Genomic DNA, 16297 nt, shown 5'->3' on the forward strand with positions numbered 1-16297 from the left:
AGTGTTCTAATAACAAAAGTTCTGCAACTTAGCCCAAGAAACTAAAACATTCCTGCCATCATGAATTCCTTTGATCATATAAGTTAGCCTGGCGTTGTTGGTATGTTCAGCTTTTCTTTTGAGTGACCAGGTCTCAAGTCACTTATCCATCATTTTTATATGCAATCCTTTGGTATGGGTCTCACTTTGAGCTCATGTCAAACAAAATAAACATGTACCTTAAAAACCAGCAGGGGGCGCCCACCGACCACTAGTGGTCCCGTGACCACAGTTTGAGAAAGACAGGTAGGTGTAGATTATTCTGTGAATTACAATCTGAGCAAAAACTTAGAGGCTGAATCCTATTTTCCAACACTGATGTATTTCAAAAACTGGTTTCTGCTAATTTGGTTTACAGCTGATGAAAATCAACATTTAATTTCTGAGAAAATTGCAGTAGTGATCAGACATCACATCATCTGTTCATGGTTGGTCACATAAAGACCAAAGTCAGTGCAGCATCTACTGGGACAGTTTAGAGCATTTCATGCTTGTTCTGCTGACAAGCTTTATATGGTTGCTGATTTCATTTTGCAGCTGGACTTGCTTGGACATGGTAAATGGACTGGACTTTATTAAGTCCAGAGGACCCAAAGCGCTTCACACTGCATTCAGTCATTCACCCATTCACACATCGAGGCAGTCCGACCGAGGCAAGGCTGATGCATCTGCTTCCTTCATGTCTTCTGTTAAAGTTCTGGACTTTTCACCCCGCTGCCATTTCTCAGTCCAGTGTTAAATTATTATGTAGAATATGTCAGTAAATGCCTAGTCTGGTAAAAACTATCTCGTATAGTGCTGGAAAAGAGAACATTTCTCCAGTAGAATTGCACAGGAAGGCAATGTCCAAGCTGGTAAATGCCTGAATTGCAGAAAAATGTGGTCCTAAGAGTACAAGAACTTTCAGCTAGAACAAAAGCGTGTTTGAAACGGGAGCAAAATACTGGTTTAACAGATTTTTTTTCATCTCAATTTACATCAAATGTAACTGACAAAATGAAGGCTAGTTGACTGCGTCCCATTGGTTCAGTGAAAGACATAATTTAGCTACAGCGTACACAGACACTAGACTGTACTGACCCCAGCGGAGTAAAAATAAATGCATTAAGTCTAATGTTTTGCAATTTTACTTGTAAGCAAATATTCAATCCAAACCAAAACAAGAACAAACGTTGTCTCATTATCACAAGTTATGTGACAAATATTCAATCAAATCCACAACAGTGAATTAAGAATCACTATAACATACTTAATTACAGCCTATAGTGTTGTCATGGTGTTAAGGCTACGAAGGAAGTGTGTCCCTTCACACACCCTTTCACATCAACATGTAGCGGACCAGTCCTCCCCCTCTGACCTCACGGAGACGCTGACATTGTCGCAGCATGTTCAGGATGCCTTGAAAGCGTTTGTCCACTTTCATCTGGGTGAATTCATGCATGTCCTCCTCCACGACAAAAAACTGTCCTGCAAGTACAGAAAAAAAAGAAAACTAATCAGTGTCTTTGTGTGGATGTTTCACAAGCTTATCCAGATTTATCTAGAGTTTCCATGAAAACAACAAAGGAGAAACAATTCAGTCAATTTTATCAACTGAGGTAAGGCATGCAGATTTTCTCATTCACAGCTGCTTGGGGGCGTACGGCCTGCAGCATACCTCTTGTATCTTTGGTTTCCTGGTCCTTGAAGCGCTGCTGCAACTTGCGTGAATGATTATTAAGAGCCTTCAGTGGCTGACAGAGGATCTTATACTTGGCTGCTACAGCAGTGTTAATGCCTTCCACTACAGCATTGAGCTGCTCATATGAAACACGTCCTTTCATGTAACTGAAAAACAAACATGCATATAGACAGTCAGCCAAAAGGGGAAAAAAACTAAAACAGATCTGGACAAATGAACTCAGAAGTACATTGTTGAACACACAAAATCAGCTCTGGGGACTATAATGGAAAATTTTATAATGTGCTCCTCACCACTCTTGTGCTTTAGATTGTGTCTGCATGATCTCATCATGAGATTGCTCAAGCTGCTCTCCTATAGACTTCTACAGTGCCGTATAACAGCAAGAGCTCCTTGATCCTGGAGACTAAGTGTTACTCCCCCAACATACAAGTTATCTGCCCTCTTTAGCATCAGAGAACAACCTCCTTTCTTAACAATAGACAAATGGTCAGACCATCTGTGTTGGGCTCCACAGAATTACATCAGGGATTCACATCTATTGTCCAATCAAGTCTCTCTTCTCTGACCAAAACCTATAAAAGGAAGTCAGAGCCACTGTTGGTCAGTGCAGACTTGACAGACTCCTTTCACTCTGTATTTCTGTTCTCACCTTGCAAGGTTTTAATAAATTTCTTACTTTCTTCTCATCCAGACTCTTGTTAAAGCAATTTTTTCCATGACAGGGACAAATGAGATATTAACATGATGTATCATCAAGTACAGAAGGAAGTTGATTTTTGCTTCATCAGAGAGGCACACAGACTAGTCTCACCTAATTCTGATGCGTGCAGTATGACCACACATCCATTTTAGACAAACTGTGCAATCCCATACATCTGGAGTTTCTGCCTCTTATGCAATTAGGTGTCTGTTTCTTGAGATGGTTTGCAGCAAATCTGAAGAAGTCTTTGACTAGAGACACTGTTGATTTGTTACCATCAAGTGAAGCAGATGCTCAGAAATGTCCACTATGTATTTTATGTTATGAAGTGTCCTTTGTGCAATCATATTCAGAGTTCAGAGAAGTCCCCAGAACAGAACCAGCTGTCTATGTCAAATTATTAACTTAATCTGATGCTGCCGCAGCAGAAAAGTTGCTGTTACAGAAGAATTTCCACTAGGGCTGCAGTGATTGCTGATATTTTAATTCCGATTTTGGCCGATACCAATTCTTTTCTGTCTGAAATGTTTATCAATATTAAGCTTTAGAGCGTGACGTCACTGCTGTAGATGTACTCTGCGGCGAACGATATGAGCGCCATCTTGAAGGAAATTAAACACAACCAGCAAAAACGACTTTCTCACAGATCTTTTGAATCCAAGTTTCTTAAAATAATTTAGCAACGGTACGAACTTGCTGCATTATTGGATGTAATGTCCGATCACACGACCGAAAAAGTAAAAAGATAGAAAACAGACTTTCGTTTCACCGTTTCCTGCCTAGAAACAACGCGAGGAGGCTAAGTTATCGGAGCTAACAAAAAGAAAATGAATGTCCTGGGTATCATCGGTGACACGTCCTGATATTATGTTCTCCAACATCCCAAGATTGGGATACAAGTTTGCTCCAGACATTTCCATTCTGGTGAGTGTCTAAATTTGCTTTGTTGGTGTTGTGTCATAATTTTTTGCTATGATTTTGTCCAGGTGTACTCATGTTGAGTTTATGTTGGGTTCATTTAAGTGGGTCAACCTTGTTTAGGTCGGGCTTATATTTTTTATGTAGCATAGTCCAAGTTTTGTCAGTGGACATCGGGGTTATTCCATTATTGTGAAGTAAACTATTTAAGTTTTCTAGCATTATCAAATTTAAAGTATTAATACTGATGTGTGTTCTGATATGTTCTCTTCAAGGCAAACCGACATATGAGATTAGCTCAATCCAGACTGGGTTCCAGCGCTGAATATGGGTTACTGCAAGGTAAACGCTACAACATCGAATCGACATGCGAGTGAATTAAAGAGGCGATACAGCAAGACTATGGTGGATCAACAAGTGGGGGAGCAAGTTACAGAGACTGTGTTTTCATTATTTACCCCATAAGAGGTAAATAATGAAAACACGGTAGCGGAGGCTATAGAAGAGGAGCAAGTTCGAGAGGCTGAGGAGGAAACCCCAGGAGAGGAGCTCAGCAAGGTTGCAGACTCTGAAGAGGAACATGAACCAGCAGCAAAAAGCCAACAAATAGAATATCACTTCTGTGAACAGAGAAGAGAAGAAATAAATATGTTAAAGGAGAACAGGGACCTCAGGTCAGAGCTGAATAAAAAACAGCTGGTCACAGATTTTCTTAAGGATGACACAAAAAAAGTAAAATATTATACAGGACGTCCTGAATAAGATGCTTTGTCATCTTGTTTTAACACTGTTAGGCCTTTTCTGCTGGCATCAAAAAAACGTTCACAGTTTCAAATAATTTTACTCATACTAATGCATCTAAGACTCGATCTACCTGTTCAGCATCTTTGCCATCTTTTTAATGTGTCACAAAACTCTGTCTAATGCCTTTGCTGAAACCCTAGATGGGTTGTATGCACACCTTAAGCCCATGGTAAGCTGGCCTGAGAGGCCAGCTTACCATGGAAACATTTGGAAAACTTGTGGCAATTATTGTTGACTGTTTTGAATTAGGCACAGAACAACCCTCAAATTTAAAAGCATGTTTACAATCTTTCTCTTGGTACAAAGGTAGACACACAATGAAATACCTTATTGGTATAACACCACCCTCTCCTTTGCTGCCACCTTATCGTGGCGGAGGGGTTTGAGTGTCCCAATGATCCTAGGAGCTATGCGGTCTGGGGCTTTATACCCCTGATAGGGTCTCTTAAGGCAAACGGGTCCTAGGTGAGAGACCAGAAAAAGTGCACTCTGAAGACCCCTTATGATGCACAATAACTTTGGACTTGGTTTTCCCTTGCCCGGACGTGGGTCACCGGGGCCCCACTCTGGAGCCAGGCTTGGAGGTGGGGCCCGATGGCGAGCACCTGGTGGCCGGGCTTTTACCCATGGAGCCCGGCCGGGCTCAGCCCGAAGAGGAGACATGGGACCCCCTTCCCATGGGCTCACCACCTGTAGGAGGGGCCAGAGGGGTCGGGTGCATTGTGTGATGGGCGGCAGCCGAGGGAGGGGACTCTGGCGGTCTGATCCTCAGCTGCAGCTCTTGGGATGTGGAGTGTCACCTCTCTGTTGGGGATGGAGCTGGAGCTAGTGTGTGAGGCTGAGAGATTCTGGCTAGAAATAGTCAGTCTCACCTCGACGCATGGCTCTGGTTCTGGAACCAGTCTCCTTGAGAGGGGCTGGACATACTTCCACTCTGGAGTTGCCCACGGTGAGAGGCACCGGGCAGGAGTGGGCATACTTGTTGCCCCCCATCTTGGCACCTGTACATTGGGGTTTACCCCGGTGAACGAGAGGGTAGCCTCCCTCCACCTACGGGTGGGGGGACGGGCTCTGTCTGTTGTTTGTGCTTGAAGGCCAAACAACAGTTCAGATTACCCACCCTTCTTGGAGTTCTTAGAGGGGGTACTGGAGAGTGCCCCTCCTGGGGACTCCCTTGCTCTGATGGGGGACTTCAACGCTCACGTGGGCAATGACAGTGAAACCTGGAGGGGCGTGGTTGGGAGGAACGGCCGCCCCCGATCTGAACTCGAGTGGTATTCTGTTGTTGGACTTCTGTGCTTGTTACGGATTGTCCATAACGAACACCATGTTCAGGCATAAGGGTGTCCATATGTGCATTTGGGACCAGAACACCCGAGGCCGCAGTTTGATGATCGATTTTGTCATCGTATCATCGGATATGCGGCTGTATGTCTTGGACACTTGGGTGAAGAGAGGTGCAGAGCTGTCCACTGACCACTACCTGGTGGTGAGTTGGCTCTGGTGTTGGAGGAGGATGTCGGTCAGACCTGGCAGGCCCAAAAGTGTTGTGAGGGTCTGTTGGGAACGTCTGGTGGAGTCCCCTGTGAGACGGAGCTGTAACTCCCATCTCCAGCAGAACTTCGAACACGTCCCGGGGGAGGTAGGAGACATTGAGTCTGAGTGGACCATGTTCCGTGCCTCCATTGCTTATCGGAGCTGCGGCCGCAAGGTCGCGGCGGCAACCCTCGAACCCGTTGGTGGACACCTTCGATAAGGGGTGCTGTCAGGCTGAAGAAAGAGTCCTGTCAGCCCTTTTTGGCCTGTGGGACTCCAGAAGCAGCTGATGGGTACCGGCAGGCAAAGCGGCATGCGGCTCGGGTGGTTGCTGAGGCAAAAAACTCCGGCGTGGGAGTAGTTTGGAGAGGCCATGGAAAAAGACTTCCGCACGGCTTCGAGGCGATTCTGGTATGGATGAGGATCAGTGCCTCCAAATCCGAGGATCGACAGGCAGATTTGCGCAGTGTCTGCCGTGAAGCTGGCGCTGTACCGGTCCGTCGTGGTGAAGAGAGAGCTGAGTCGAAAAGTGAAGCTCTAGATTTACCGATCGATCTACGTTCCCACCCTCATCTATGGTCATGAGCTTTGGGTCATGACAGAAAGAACGAGATCGCTATACAAGCGGATTTCCTCCGCATGGTGGTTGAGCTCTCCCTTAGAGATAGGGTGAGAAACTCAGTCATCCGGGAGGGACTCAGAGTAAAGCTGCTTCTCCTTCACGTCGAGAGGAGCCAGTTGAGGTGGCTTGGGCATCTGGTCAGGATGCCTCCTGGACACCTCCATGGTGAGGTGTTCCTGGCACGTCCCACCGGGAGGAGGCCCCGGTGGAAGACCCAGGACACCCCGGAGGGGCTATGTTTCTTCATTACAGAACGGCTGGCCTGGGAACGCCAGGCCAGCCATTCCCTGGCGTCCAGGCTGGGGAGAGAAGTGGCTCTCCCCAGCCACTTCTTCCAGCTCCTCCGGGAAGCTGGAAGAAGTGGCTGGGGAGAGGGGAAAGTCTGTGCCTCCCTTTTGAAGCTGCTCCCCCTGCGACCCGACCCCGGATGAAGCGGAAGAAAATGGATGGATGGTATAACACCACATGGGTCGATTTTTTTATTATTATTATTTTTCTAAGGGATGAGGCGGGCATGCATCAGACAAGCACATAACAGAAAACTGTGGCCTTCTTCTCCAATTTATTACCTGGGGATATTGTATTAGCTGACAGAGGCTTTGATATTAAAGACAGTGTAAGAGTGATGTGTGCTGAGGTCAAAATGCCATCAATCACTAAAGGGAGATGTCAACTTGTTGCTAAAGACATTGAAGACACACGAGCTTTAGCTCACCTCAGAATTCATGTGGAAAGAGTGATTGATTGCATGAGGAACAAATACAAAATGTTACACAGAACTATAATAATTAGGTTGCTGCTTACATGTCAGAGTGAACAAGTTGTACTTCTTGACAAGATTGTGTTTGTGTGCTGCAGCTTAGTGAACATGTGTTCTAGTGTGGTTGCAAAACCTAATGCAAATGAAACCTGCAGATAATATGCAACTGCAATGCTGCACTGTTGATTAAAACACAGATTGGAAAAAGATTTTCTGCACTCATTATTTCTGAAATATTTGTACAGTTTTATGTAAAATGTAGATAGTAAAAAAAGAAAATTGTATTTGTTCCCCTCATTATTTTGTGTTGAAATATGTGTACAGTTGGAAGTGGCTGTTTTCTCTCATTTAATAATTTAATGTGGTAAACATTCATGAAAGGTTTGATTCAAGCACTTCAAAGTTGCATCTAAGCAGGTGATGAAATTAATCACATTTTAAGTAAAAATTTGACATTTAAAATATTTCAGGTAATAAACATACATGTAATGAAAGATTGTTTTTAAATAAACATTTTTATGTGATTAAAGTAAACAATTATATAATCAGACATTTTACAGTAAACATTTAATGTAATAAACAAACCAGATGAAAGAGCCCATCTTTAAACATTGAATGTGTAATTAGACATTTCAGAGTAAAAGATAAAGGTGTCAAGTAAATGTTATGAAATAGATCACACTTTAAGTAAATATTTGTTGTATGTATTTAAGATATTTCAGGCAAGAAGTGAACATGTAATGAAATAGATCCTGTCCTAGAATTTTATGTAACTGAACGTTACAGGTAACAAATGTGATGATCATCATATGAACATTTTTAAAAAATATTTTTTAAATATAAAATTAGTAAAAAAAAAAATTAAAAAGGGGTCAAAATGGAATAAAAATGTGTGCCTCATCTATACAGTTTAGTAGAATAATTTCACAGAGATTTTGAGTTAATAGGTCACATGACCTAGAAGCTATTGAAGAGAAATACAAAATTTTGACTACAAAAACAGTTAAAAAATATAAAGTGTTAAAATATAATAAAGATGAGTGTGCCTCATCTATACAGTCTAGTAGAACAATTTCACACTGATATTGAGTTAATGGGGCACACGATTTGGAAGCTATTTAAGAAAACATTTATTAATATTAAAATTAGTTAAAATATTGAATATGACTTAAAATTTGAATAGAGGATAGTGTGCCTCGTGTAATAGCATGAATTACCACGTTTTTGTATCAGTTGGTCACAAGGCAAGGCATTTGTTTATAGGAGAGTTTGGTTCGGAAATTGACGGCCCCATGTGAACCTCCAAGCGCTTGAGGAGGGAGCGGTAGAGAACAGCTGGCCGAAATTAGCGTTCATAAATCAGATCAATCTTGAGCTAAACACCCCTTACTCCACAGAGCGCGAATATCCAACTTGAGAACAACTTCACTGCGGTCGGTAACACACTGAAAACGCTGGGATAAAGTTTGTTCTTGGTAAAGATTAAAATCAAGAATTTAATCTTGTGATTAAATTCCCTTAATCACAAGATTAAGGGAATTTCTTACAAAAGGCTTTCTTCAAAATGAGCTATGTTGTCTATGCTTATTTATTTATATATTTATAATCTAACTTTCCAAGTTTTTTTTTCATATCCATTTTGATATGTAGTTAGGATGTAGAGGGGCTTGTAGAGCTCAACATGCCAGAACTTTTACATCATCTGTATGACTCTTTCATATTTATATCATAAGATGTTGTCATGCAAAACTACACTTTAAAAAAATGACTTACTGAGGGATGCTCTCATACTCTCGTGTAGTGATATAATCCATCTCTTTCACAAAGTTCCTGCTGATCTTCTTAGTCTTTTCTGCCCAGGCTGGCTGATTATCTGCTGGCTTGTTGTCCCTGCAAACCAAATATAATAATTGTCAGACATTCAAAGCTACACAATAGATCCTTATGGTTTCTCCTACCATTTTTCAAGGGGGGCACCCCGTCCTGCCAACAAGGCCACCACAGTTAAATCAGGGGTAATGCACACCCTTGAAAATTAACCCCAATCCCCCTCCAACATTAAGTCTCTAGGGGAAACACTGCCATCAGATATTACAGTCCTACAGGCTTTATTTGCTACCCCACCAAGCTAAGTATTGTTCATTTATTATAGGTTTTTTTATTTACCAGTATCAGTGATGGCAAAGATGGGTTAAAGAGTCTCTTTGGTGAAACACTTAAGACTTTGTAGTTGGTGTAGGTATTGTTAATATCTCTTCCAATAATACAAAATTACCTCAGATTACTTTCAAATTTCCTGTCAACTTTAAACATTTTTAACTCAAATAAACGGTAGGCTGCTGGATAGCTTCACTAGCACCTCTACAACAGAGTTTAGAGTGTTTTCTGGGGGAAACCCTGAAACGTTGAATGAATGTAATCAAATACAGAATATTATGGTCAACTAAGAGTTAGTGTCCCCCTTCATGATGTTACAGTAGGACAGTATTTATTTTTACTAATGATGATTACTGCATTTTAAGGTTTCTAAAATATTGAAGCTCTCAACAACATAAAAAGTTTTATTTTTTTAAGAAAAAACAAAACATTTTCTAGACTGTAGATACAACAGATGCTTCTTTTTCTTATTGTCACGAAACAAGTAACTAACTATACAGATACATGGCAACAATGAAAATGATAAAATAACCCATACAAAATATATTAACAGCTCTTCATATAAACAAAACAAGAATTTCATTATCTTCTTACTTGACTGGACTTTTCCTTTTAGGAATGTGTGCGGGAAAGTTGTCCTTCATGTGCTGAACACTCTCCAGATAATTTTGAAATAACTTCTCAAGTTCCTAAAAGCAATAAAAGCATGGTTTTTATTTACAACAAAGCAGAGGCACAAGATGAAAAATGACTAACTTATTTCTGAAACTGTCCTGTGAATTCTGAATATCAAGCACTGCTCATTCACCAAACACTTCAGCAAAAACTTGACCTTCAGCTGCAGTAGTTGCTCTTTCTGCTGATCGACACATTTTTCAAACTCCTCCAGCATCCTTCCAAGTCCCAATACTTCTTGTCCCAGTTTCTTTATCTTCTGCTGGGGCAAGTCTAAATGTGAAGAAGAAAAAGCCCAGTCATAATTTCAAACATAGTTTTACATGGTTGCAACTAACCAAAACACACTGCCATACCAGCAGCGGATAGATCCAGCATGCACTGTAAGGATGAGAGTTTATTCTGAAAGTGTTGGTAGATTTCTTCCAGGTCAGCCATTGTCCTAGAACACAGACATTTTAAAATTATTCACAATGAAAATAAAGGTGTAGATCAAGAACAAAGGAAAATGTACAGTGAGCAAATACCAGCACAAAAGCCCAAACTGTGAAACCTATTGAGAAGCAGATTGTATGATAAGAGACACCTTTCTTCTAGTTAATGGTAACTGAACAGCATTAGTAGTTCTTGAAAGCACTTTACACTACAAGACAGATCTGGCGATATTTAATTGGACAATAAGTAATCATTGCTTTCTGAACAACAAAATAAATATTCTTAAAGGGTAAAATCAAAGATATGGATATTTAGATTTTAGGGAAGCAAAGTTTCCCATCATAAAAGCCTTAGGTGAGTTAGGATGTAGAGGGGCTTGTAGAGCTCAACATGCCAGAACTTTTACATCATCTGTATGACTATTGTGCTGGCCTGTCTTATAACTTTGGTGCAAGCAGCAAAATATGATGCTTGCATATGCTGAATATGCATAGACAGATATAAGAGCCATCTGCTCTTTGGCCTTCTGATCCTTTCATCTGGAAACTCACTATACAAAAACAGTTTTAATGGCATACTGAATTGTAATTTAATAACTCTATATCAAAGTGTTATTTATTTTAAATAAATGCACAAAATCCAACCAACATTGGTTTTAACCGAGGGCCTTTAAAAGAACCTGATCGCCTCCATGCCAATTCGCACTGATGCAGCAATTAATGCAAAAGGAGCCTCGACCAAACACTGAATGTATGTAGCTTGCTGTACAGTACATGACCACTTTCAACCTCACATTTTTAAAAATAAATTTTTAATAATCAGATGCATTATTCAAATTTCCCGTGAAACCAAACTTTGGGTTTTCCATTAGCTGTAATAATCAAATTCAACAGAAATAAACATTCCAATTTCGTGTGGATTTTTACTTTGAAAGGTGAATCATCAAAATAAATTACCTTTTTGATTAAGCGTACTTTCATATAGGTTAAGCTGTACATACAATTAGATTATATCTGGCCTTCAGGCTCAACAAGTTTAAATTCAAACTCATGAATAACAAGATGCGAGGCGAACATGTGAAAAGGTCTTTTGCTAGTGATGATTTTGTGGCGTCTTCAATAGCATTCTACCATCTCCTAAGGACCGTATAGTCTCATAGGAGAACTTTGCTCTAATTTAATTTGAACACCAGCTAGCTTAAAAAAAACGAAATTGAAAACAACGAATGTTACTCGACTTTTCAAGGAGAAATATATGTATTCTTCTGCTCTAAACGAAACATAGAGTAAGCAAATCTTTGAACATAATACTATAATGTTTTCTATAAAGCTTATTTATGTGCCGATAAACGTAAGAAGAATCCTAATAAAATCCATACTTACACAAACCACATACCTTATTTCCAAATAAAATAAACATAAACAGATATTTCCCGGTTTATTTGAACGCTAGCTCAGGAGATACGTCAAAGGTTAGCGCATGCGCTGTGGTACTGTTGCGTTCAAAGACACTGGGTAAAATTTTATTATATATATATCCTCCTGACCTGACTACCAGTAGTTCATTTTTGACCTCTGTAGAGGACATTTCTAAACTTGAATATCTCCCACCCCCTGCATTCTACTGAATTAATTCCTTTTGGTATCTGGAGAGGACATTTAGGGCTTTTCAATGATATCACATGTGAAGGAGTGGGACTTTTGTACGTACCTTTTTCTAATTCATAAAAATGGCGTTCATCAGTAATAACACATTTTATGGGAAGAGACAAAGTAAGTGCATAAAACCTTTTATTATCTCCGTCCTGTTATGCACACTCGGAGGCCGGTTGGTTGGTTTTTAGATGATTTATTGCAATCTGTAATCAGTGGTTGATAAAACACATATGGCGCAGTGAGCCTCTCTACCGGTCACCTATGGCTCACAACAGAGCGCTGAACCAACTGTGTAATTCACAAACAATTATAGTGAATTCCGACATTATATTTTCTAGGCCATTTGATCGTATAGTTTTAGAATATAAATAAAAATATGAATAATAAATACAACAACAGTCATTAAAAGCTCTCTGGGGATTAGTGGAAAAGAAACATGTCATGTTACCATAGAAACCAACAAACAAACAGAATGGCAACCACAACTGACAAACTGATAAATATAACAAACTAACTGACAAACTGATACACATATCTGACAAAGTAAATTCCTGACATTTAATATAATATAATTACCTGTAATCAGTGGTTGATAAAATACATATGGCGCAGTGAACCTCTCTACCGGTCAACCTATGGCTCTGTGCAATGTAACAAAGATTCCAGTCACCCTCCTGAACAAACCTCCAACACCATTTAGAAGAGAACCGGATTTGTTGATTTACCACAACAGAGCACTGAACCAACTGTATGGAGTTAGATTTGTTTCACAATTATTCAATCAAAAAAAAATCATGTCAAACAAAAATAGTAGTATTCAATCAAAAAAAAAAAAAATCATGTCAAACAAAAAAAGTAGTATTCAATCAAAAAAAAAATCATGTCAAAGCAAAAATCACTAAGTTTTTTTTTAAACTTTCTTTTTTGTTTTTGGTTGAGTCTCTTTTTTTTGGTTGAAACTTTTTCTTTTGGTTGAGTCTCTTTTTTTGGGGAGTCTCTTTTTTTTGGTTGAAACTTTTTCTAAATTTTTGGTTGAATTCGTCTTCTTGCTTATACAACTTTATTTGCTTTGGGGAAGCTTACATGAACATTCTGGGCGGGGCTTAAGGACGAGCGATGCAAGACGTGTTCCGATTGGTTAGCGCTGACTAAAGCGGATGACTCCCTGAGATCTCAGAACTCTGTCCCGAACTGCAGGGCTTCGGTGACGGGACACAGAATGTGAATGGTAAGTAATCTTCACAAAATTACACCGTTTAGCAGGTTCTAAAGTGTCCACCCTGTTTCAAAGAAGAAATCTTACTCAACTTATGACGACAGTCACATATTTTGTCTGCCGTGATACCCGGTAGCATATTGTGCTAGCTAATGTTAGCACTAGGTAAAGTTCATAAACTAGGCTTGTGTAATATTCGCCTGTCTTTATGTTGAACTCGTTAACCAGCGCACCTCTGTCGAGTGGCATTAAGCGTGGAAAATACCAAATATATCTGGAGGAAATATGTGTTAAAAACTGTTGCGCAATCCTCAGTGTGTGTGTGTGTGTGTGTGTATTAACTAGCATTGAAGCTAAAATGGGAAAACAGCGGATCGTTGCTCCAATGTTATCAGGTCCACATTAATCTGCACCACACGTCAAGTGACTGTGCAGATGATTTATTTACCAAGCACATATTCAGTGCTGTCGATGAGGGGAGGCAACGTAACTCTTAAATATATACATTTTCTTCCAGATGTAAAATGTAAAACTAAGCTGGTAGGTCACAGGCCGAAGGAGGATATTCACATAATTTCTGTTTTTTATTATTTGGTGGGTGTGTGTCCTGTACTTAGTTTTATTCCGAATTAGATGTAATATGCCTTTTGCTGTGTTATGATATTAAATTAATTTGGTGTTCTCCTAATTCCCCATTCTAGTATGACCAGCAGAGAGCAGCTGAAGCAGGACAGGCTTGTAGGTCTTACTGATTCCTCCAGCTGCTACAGACGATCAGAGCATGAGGATGGAGAGATCAGTAAGTGTTGAGTCAGAGAAGGTCAGGTAGGGAAGGAAGTGTTGCTTATAGGGGCCGTGTGTGTTTGGCTAAATATATTTCTCCAAGTCAGTTTATTTAGTGGTTTTAAAAATAATGCATGCTTATGTGTTAATGATACATTGTAATAAAAATACAAAAATTACCACCAACATCCTGGCAGAAATAAATAAACAAGTTTATATCAGAGCTTTTTCTTTTTGGATCTGGAACACATTAAAAGCAAATTACCAAATTTGCTTTATTCCCTATCATGTTAACGTTCAGTTATTTCTCCCTTTTTCATCCTCACTTCAGCTGGAGCTGAAGTGAGTTCTGTTTGGCTTTAGTGGCTTCCTGGATGGAGACATCGGCTGACCTAAACGCATCATTTTCCCTCTCCCATTATAAACTTTGCTTTTCTTCAACATGGAAAATACTCCTACGTCAGTAGCTCTGTTTGTTATTTTGACATCAATGCTGACCTGGTGGCCAGTTGATCCTCTTAACCACTGAATGTATCGGAACCACCTGGACTGAGCTGGTTTCGTCAGAGGGAGCTAAGACTTCTCCATAAAATGACTTCCCGTATTTTAAGATGTTCTTCTGGTAAAATTGCATCTTTATGATCCTAATATGACTGCATTCTGATAATTAAAAATACTTGTAACCTGGCCATAACACTCCATTATACAACTCACAAGAGGAATGACAGAAATAAAGCCACTTTGTGAAAGTATTTTCTGTATTTTGTTTTAGAAAAGATGAAATATTACTTGAAAGCGTTTAATTTTAATATCTCGCTTGAAGGCCGAATTACATGCAAATACTTCACATAATGTTACAACTGAGATAAGGGAAAAAGGTTTGTAAAATGTAGAGTATTACAAAAGAGATTACATTTTATTTTAAGTCCAAACAGTATAACAAAATGAACACTGAAAATATATAATACACTTTCCAGCAGTTACTCAAACTTGTCTTTACTGGTGATGAAAACTCGTCACTCTGGAGGAGAGAGGAAGAGGAGAGAGGAAGAGCAGCTCAGCCCAGTCCAGGATCACTGCAGTGTCAGGGTAGCTGCTTAAAGTCTGCAGGTAGATTTTTGCGTAGCTGGTCCTCTGGTTTTCAGATCCTAATTGTAAATAAAAAGTTAGTCAATGTTGTGATGATCCAGTTGACTGTGGACTGATGGTCACTACTGGTCAGCGAGGTGCAGGTGCTTGAATCCAAGGGAAAAGCAATTTAACAACAGGAAGGTCTCAAGAGGTTGATGGAGTGGAGTTGATACGAGTTCCCCTTTGTCCTGGGTGAACATCATGGAGAGTCTCAATCATGGTTCAGAAACGCATCAAGAAGCTTTGACGCAAATCTGAAAAACAAAAATGAATTAAAAAAGTATGAGTAAGTGATGATATTTACCTAGACAACATAATCAAAACCCAATAAACCCTAAAGTCTTTTAAGAGTTTTAATTGAAAATAAATTGACTATATCTCAGGAAATTAAATGTTCAAGTGAAACAGTTACTGTATCATAATAAGAGAAACTGCAACAAAATAGTGCAGAGGTATAACACTGAAGTTACTGAGAAAGAGTAAACTGAAATATTTAGTAAGTAGAAAATGTATGTTAAAATCTGAATACTTTTTGAATGTAGCTGAAATCAATTTAAACCACCAGCAGATACAGTACAGTACGCTGATTATCTGTACTAAAAATAATGCAAAAAATGTAACATAGAAGAAGAGGCATTATTTTTAAAACCACTAAATAAACTGACTTGGAGAAATATATACACACACACACACACACACTGAGGATTGCGCAACAGTTTTTAACACATATTTCCTCCAGATATATTTGGTATTTTCCACGCTTAATGCCACTCGACAGAGGTGCGCTGGTTAACGAATTCAACATAAAGACAGGCGAATATTACACAAGCCTAGTTTATGAACTTTACCTAGTGCTAACATTAGCTAGCACAATATGTTACCGGGTATCACGGCAGACAAAATATGTGACTGTCGTCATAAGTTGAGTAAGATTTCTTCTTTGAAACAGGGTGGACACTTTAGAACCTGCTAAACGGTGTAATTTTGTGAAGATTACTTACCATTCACATTCTGTGTCCCGTCACCGAAGCCCTGCAGTTCGGGACAGAGTTCTGAGATCTCAGGGAGTCATCCGCTTTAGTCAGCGCTAACCAATCGGAACACGTCTTACATCGCTCGTCCTTAAGCCCCGCCCAGAATGTTCATGTAAGCTTCCCCAAAGCAAATAAAGTTGTATAAGCA

General features: G+C 39.8%; 1 protein-coding gene and 1 pseudogene across 3 annotated transcripts; one reads left to right on the forward strand and one right to left on the reverse strand.

The window, feature by feature from the left end:
• Positions 1-982: 982 nt before the first annotated feature.
• On the reverse strand, positions 983-11827 carry ska1 (spindle and kinetochore associated complex subunit 1). 3 transcript variants are annotated; one of them, XM_014974545.2, is made up of 7 exons: positions 11726-11827; positions 10252-10337; positions 10029-10168; positions 9815-9909; positions 8837-8953; positions 1697-1866; positions 983-1506 (listed from the first exon to the last, which is right to left on the reverse strand). In XM_014974545.2, exons 2-7 carry the CDS (start codon positions 10331-10333, stop codon positions 1358-1360), a joined length of 753 nt encoding a protein of 250 aa, XP_014830031.2. In that variant the 5' UTR covers positions 10334-10337; positions 11726-11827; the 3' UTR covers positions 983-1357. The 3 variants fall into 3 exon arrangements, with proteins under 3 accessions (XP_014830031.2, XP_014830032.2, XP_014830030.2); XM_014974546.2 differs by having other exon boundaries at positions 10053-10168; positions 11713-11827; XM_014974544.2 differs by having other exon boundaries at positions 11713-11827.
• Positions 3669-6065, forward strand: LOC148159527 (uncharacterized; annotated as a pseudogene).
• Positions 11828-16297: the final 4470 nt, after the last annotated feature.

Source organism: Poecilia mexicana, unplaced genomic scaffold, assembly GCF_051168715.1.
Source record: "Poecilia mexicana isolate PSO_F unplaced genomic scaffold, ASM5116871v1 scaffold_6, whole genome shotgun sequence".
NCBI lineage: Eukaryota > Metazoa > Chordata > Actinopteri > Cyprinodontiformes > Poeciliidae > Poecilia > Poecilia mexicana.

What these genes read in the sequence shown, in the direction of transcription:
- ska1 (XM_014974544.2), bottom strand. An exon ending in AGTTTTTGCTGAAGTGTTTG is followed by an intron (nt 9,910 to 10,028) that starts GTGAATGAGCAG and finishes TATTGCTTTTAG; the next exon opens with GAACTTGAGAAGTTATTTCA. An exon ending in GAGTATGAGAGCATCCCTCA is followed by an intron (nt 1,867 to 8,836) that starts GTAAGTCATTTT and finishes TTTGTTTTTCAG; the next exon opens with TTACATGAAAGGACGTGTTT.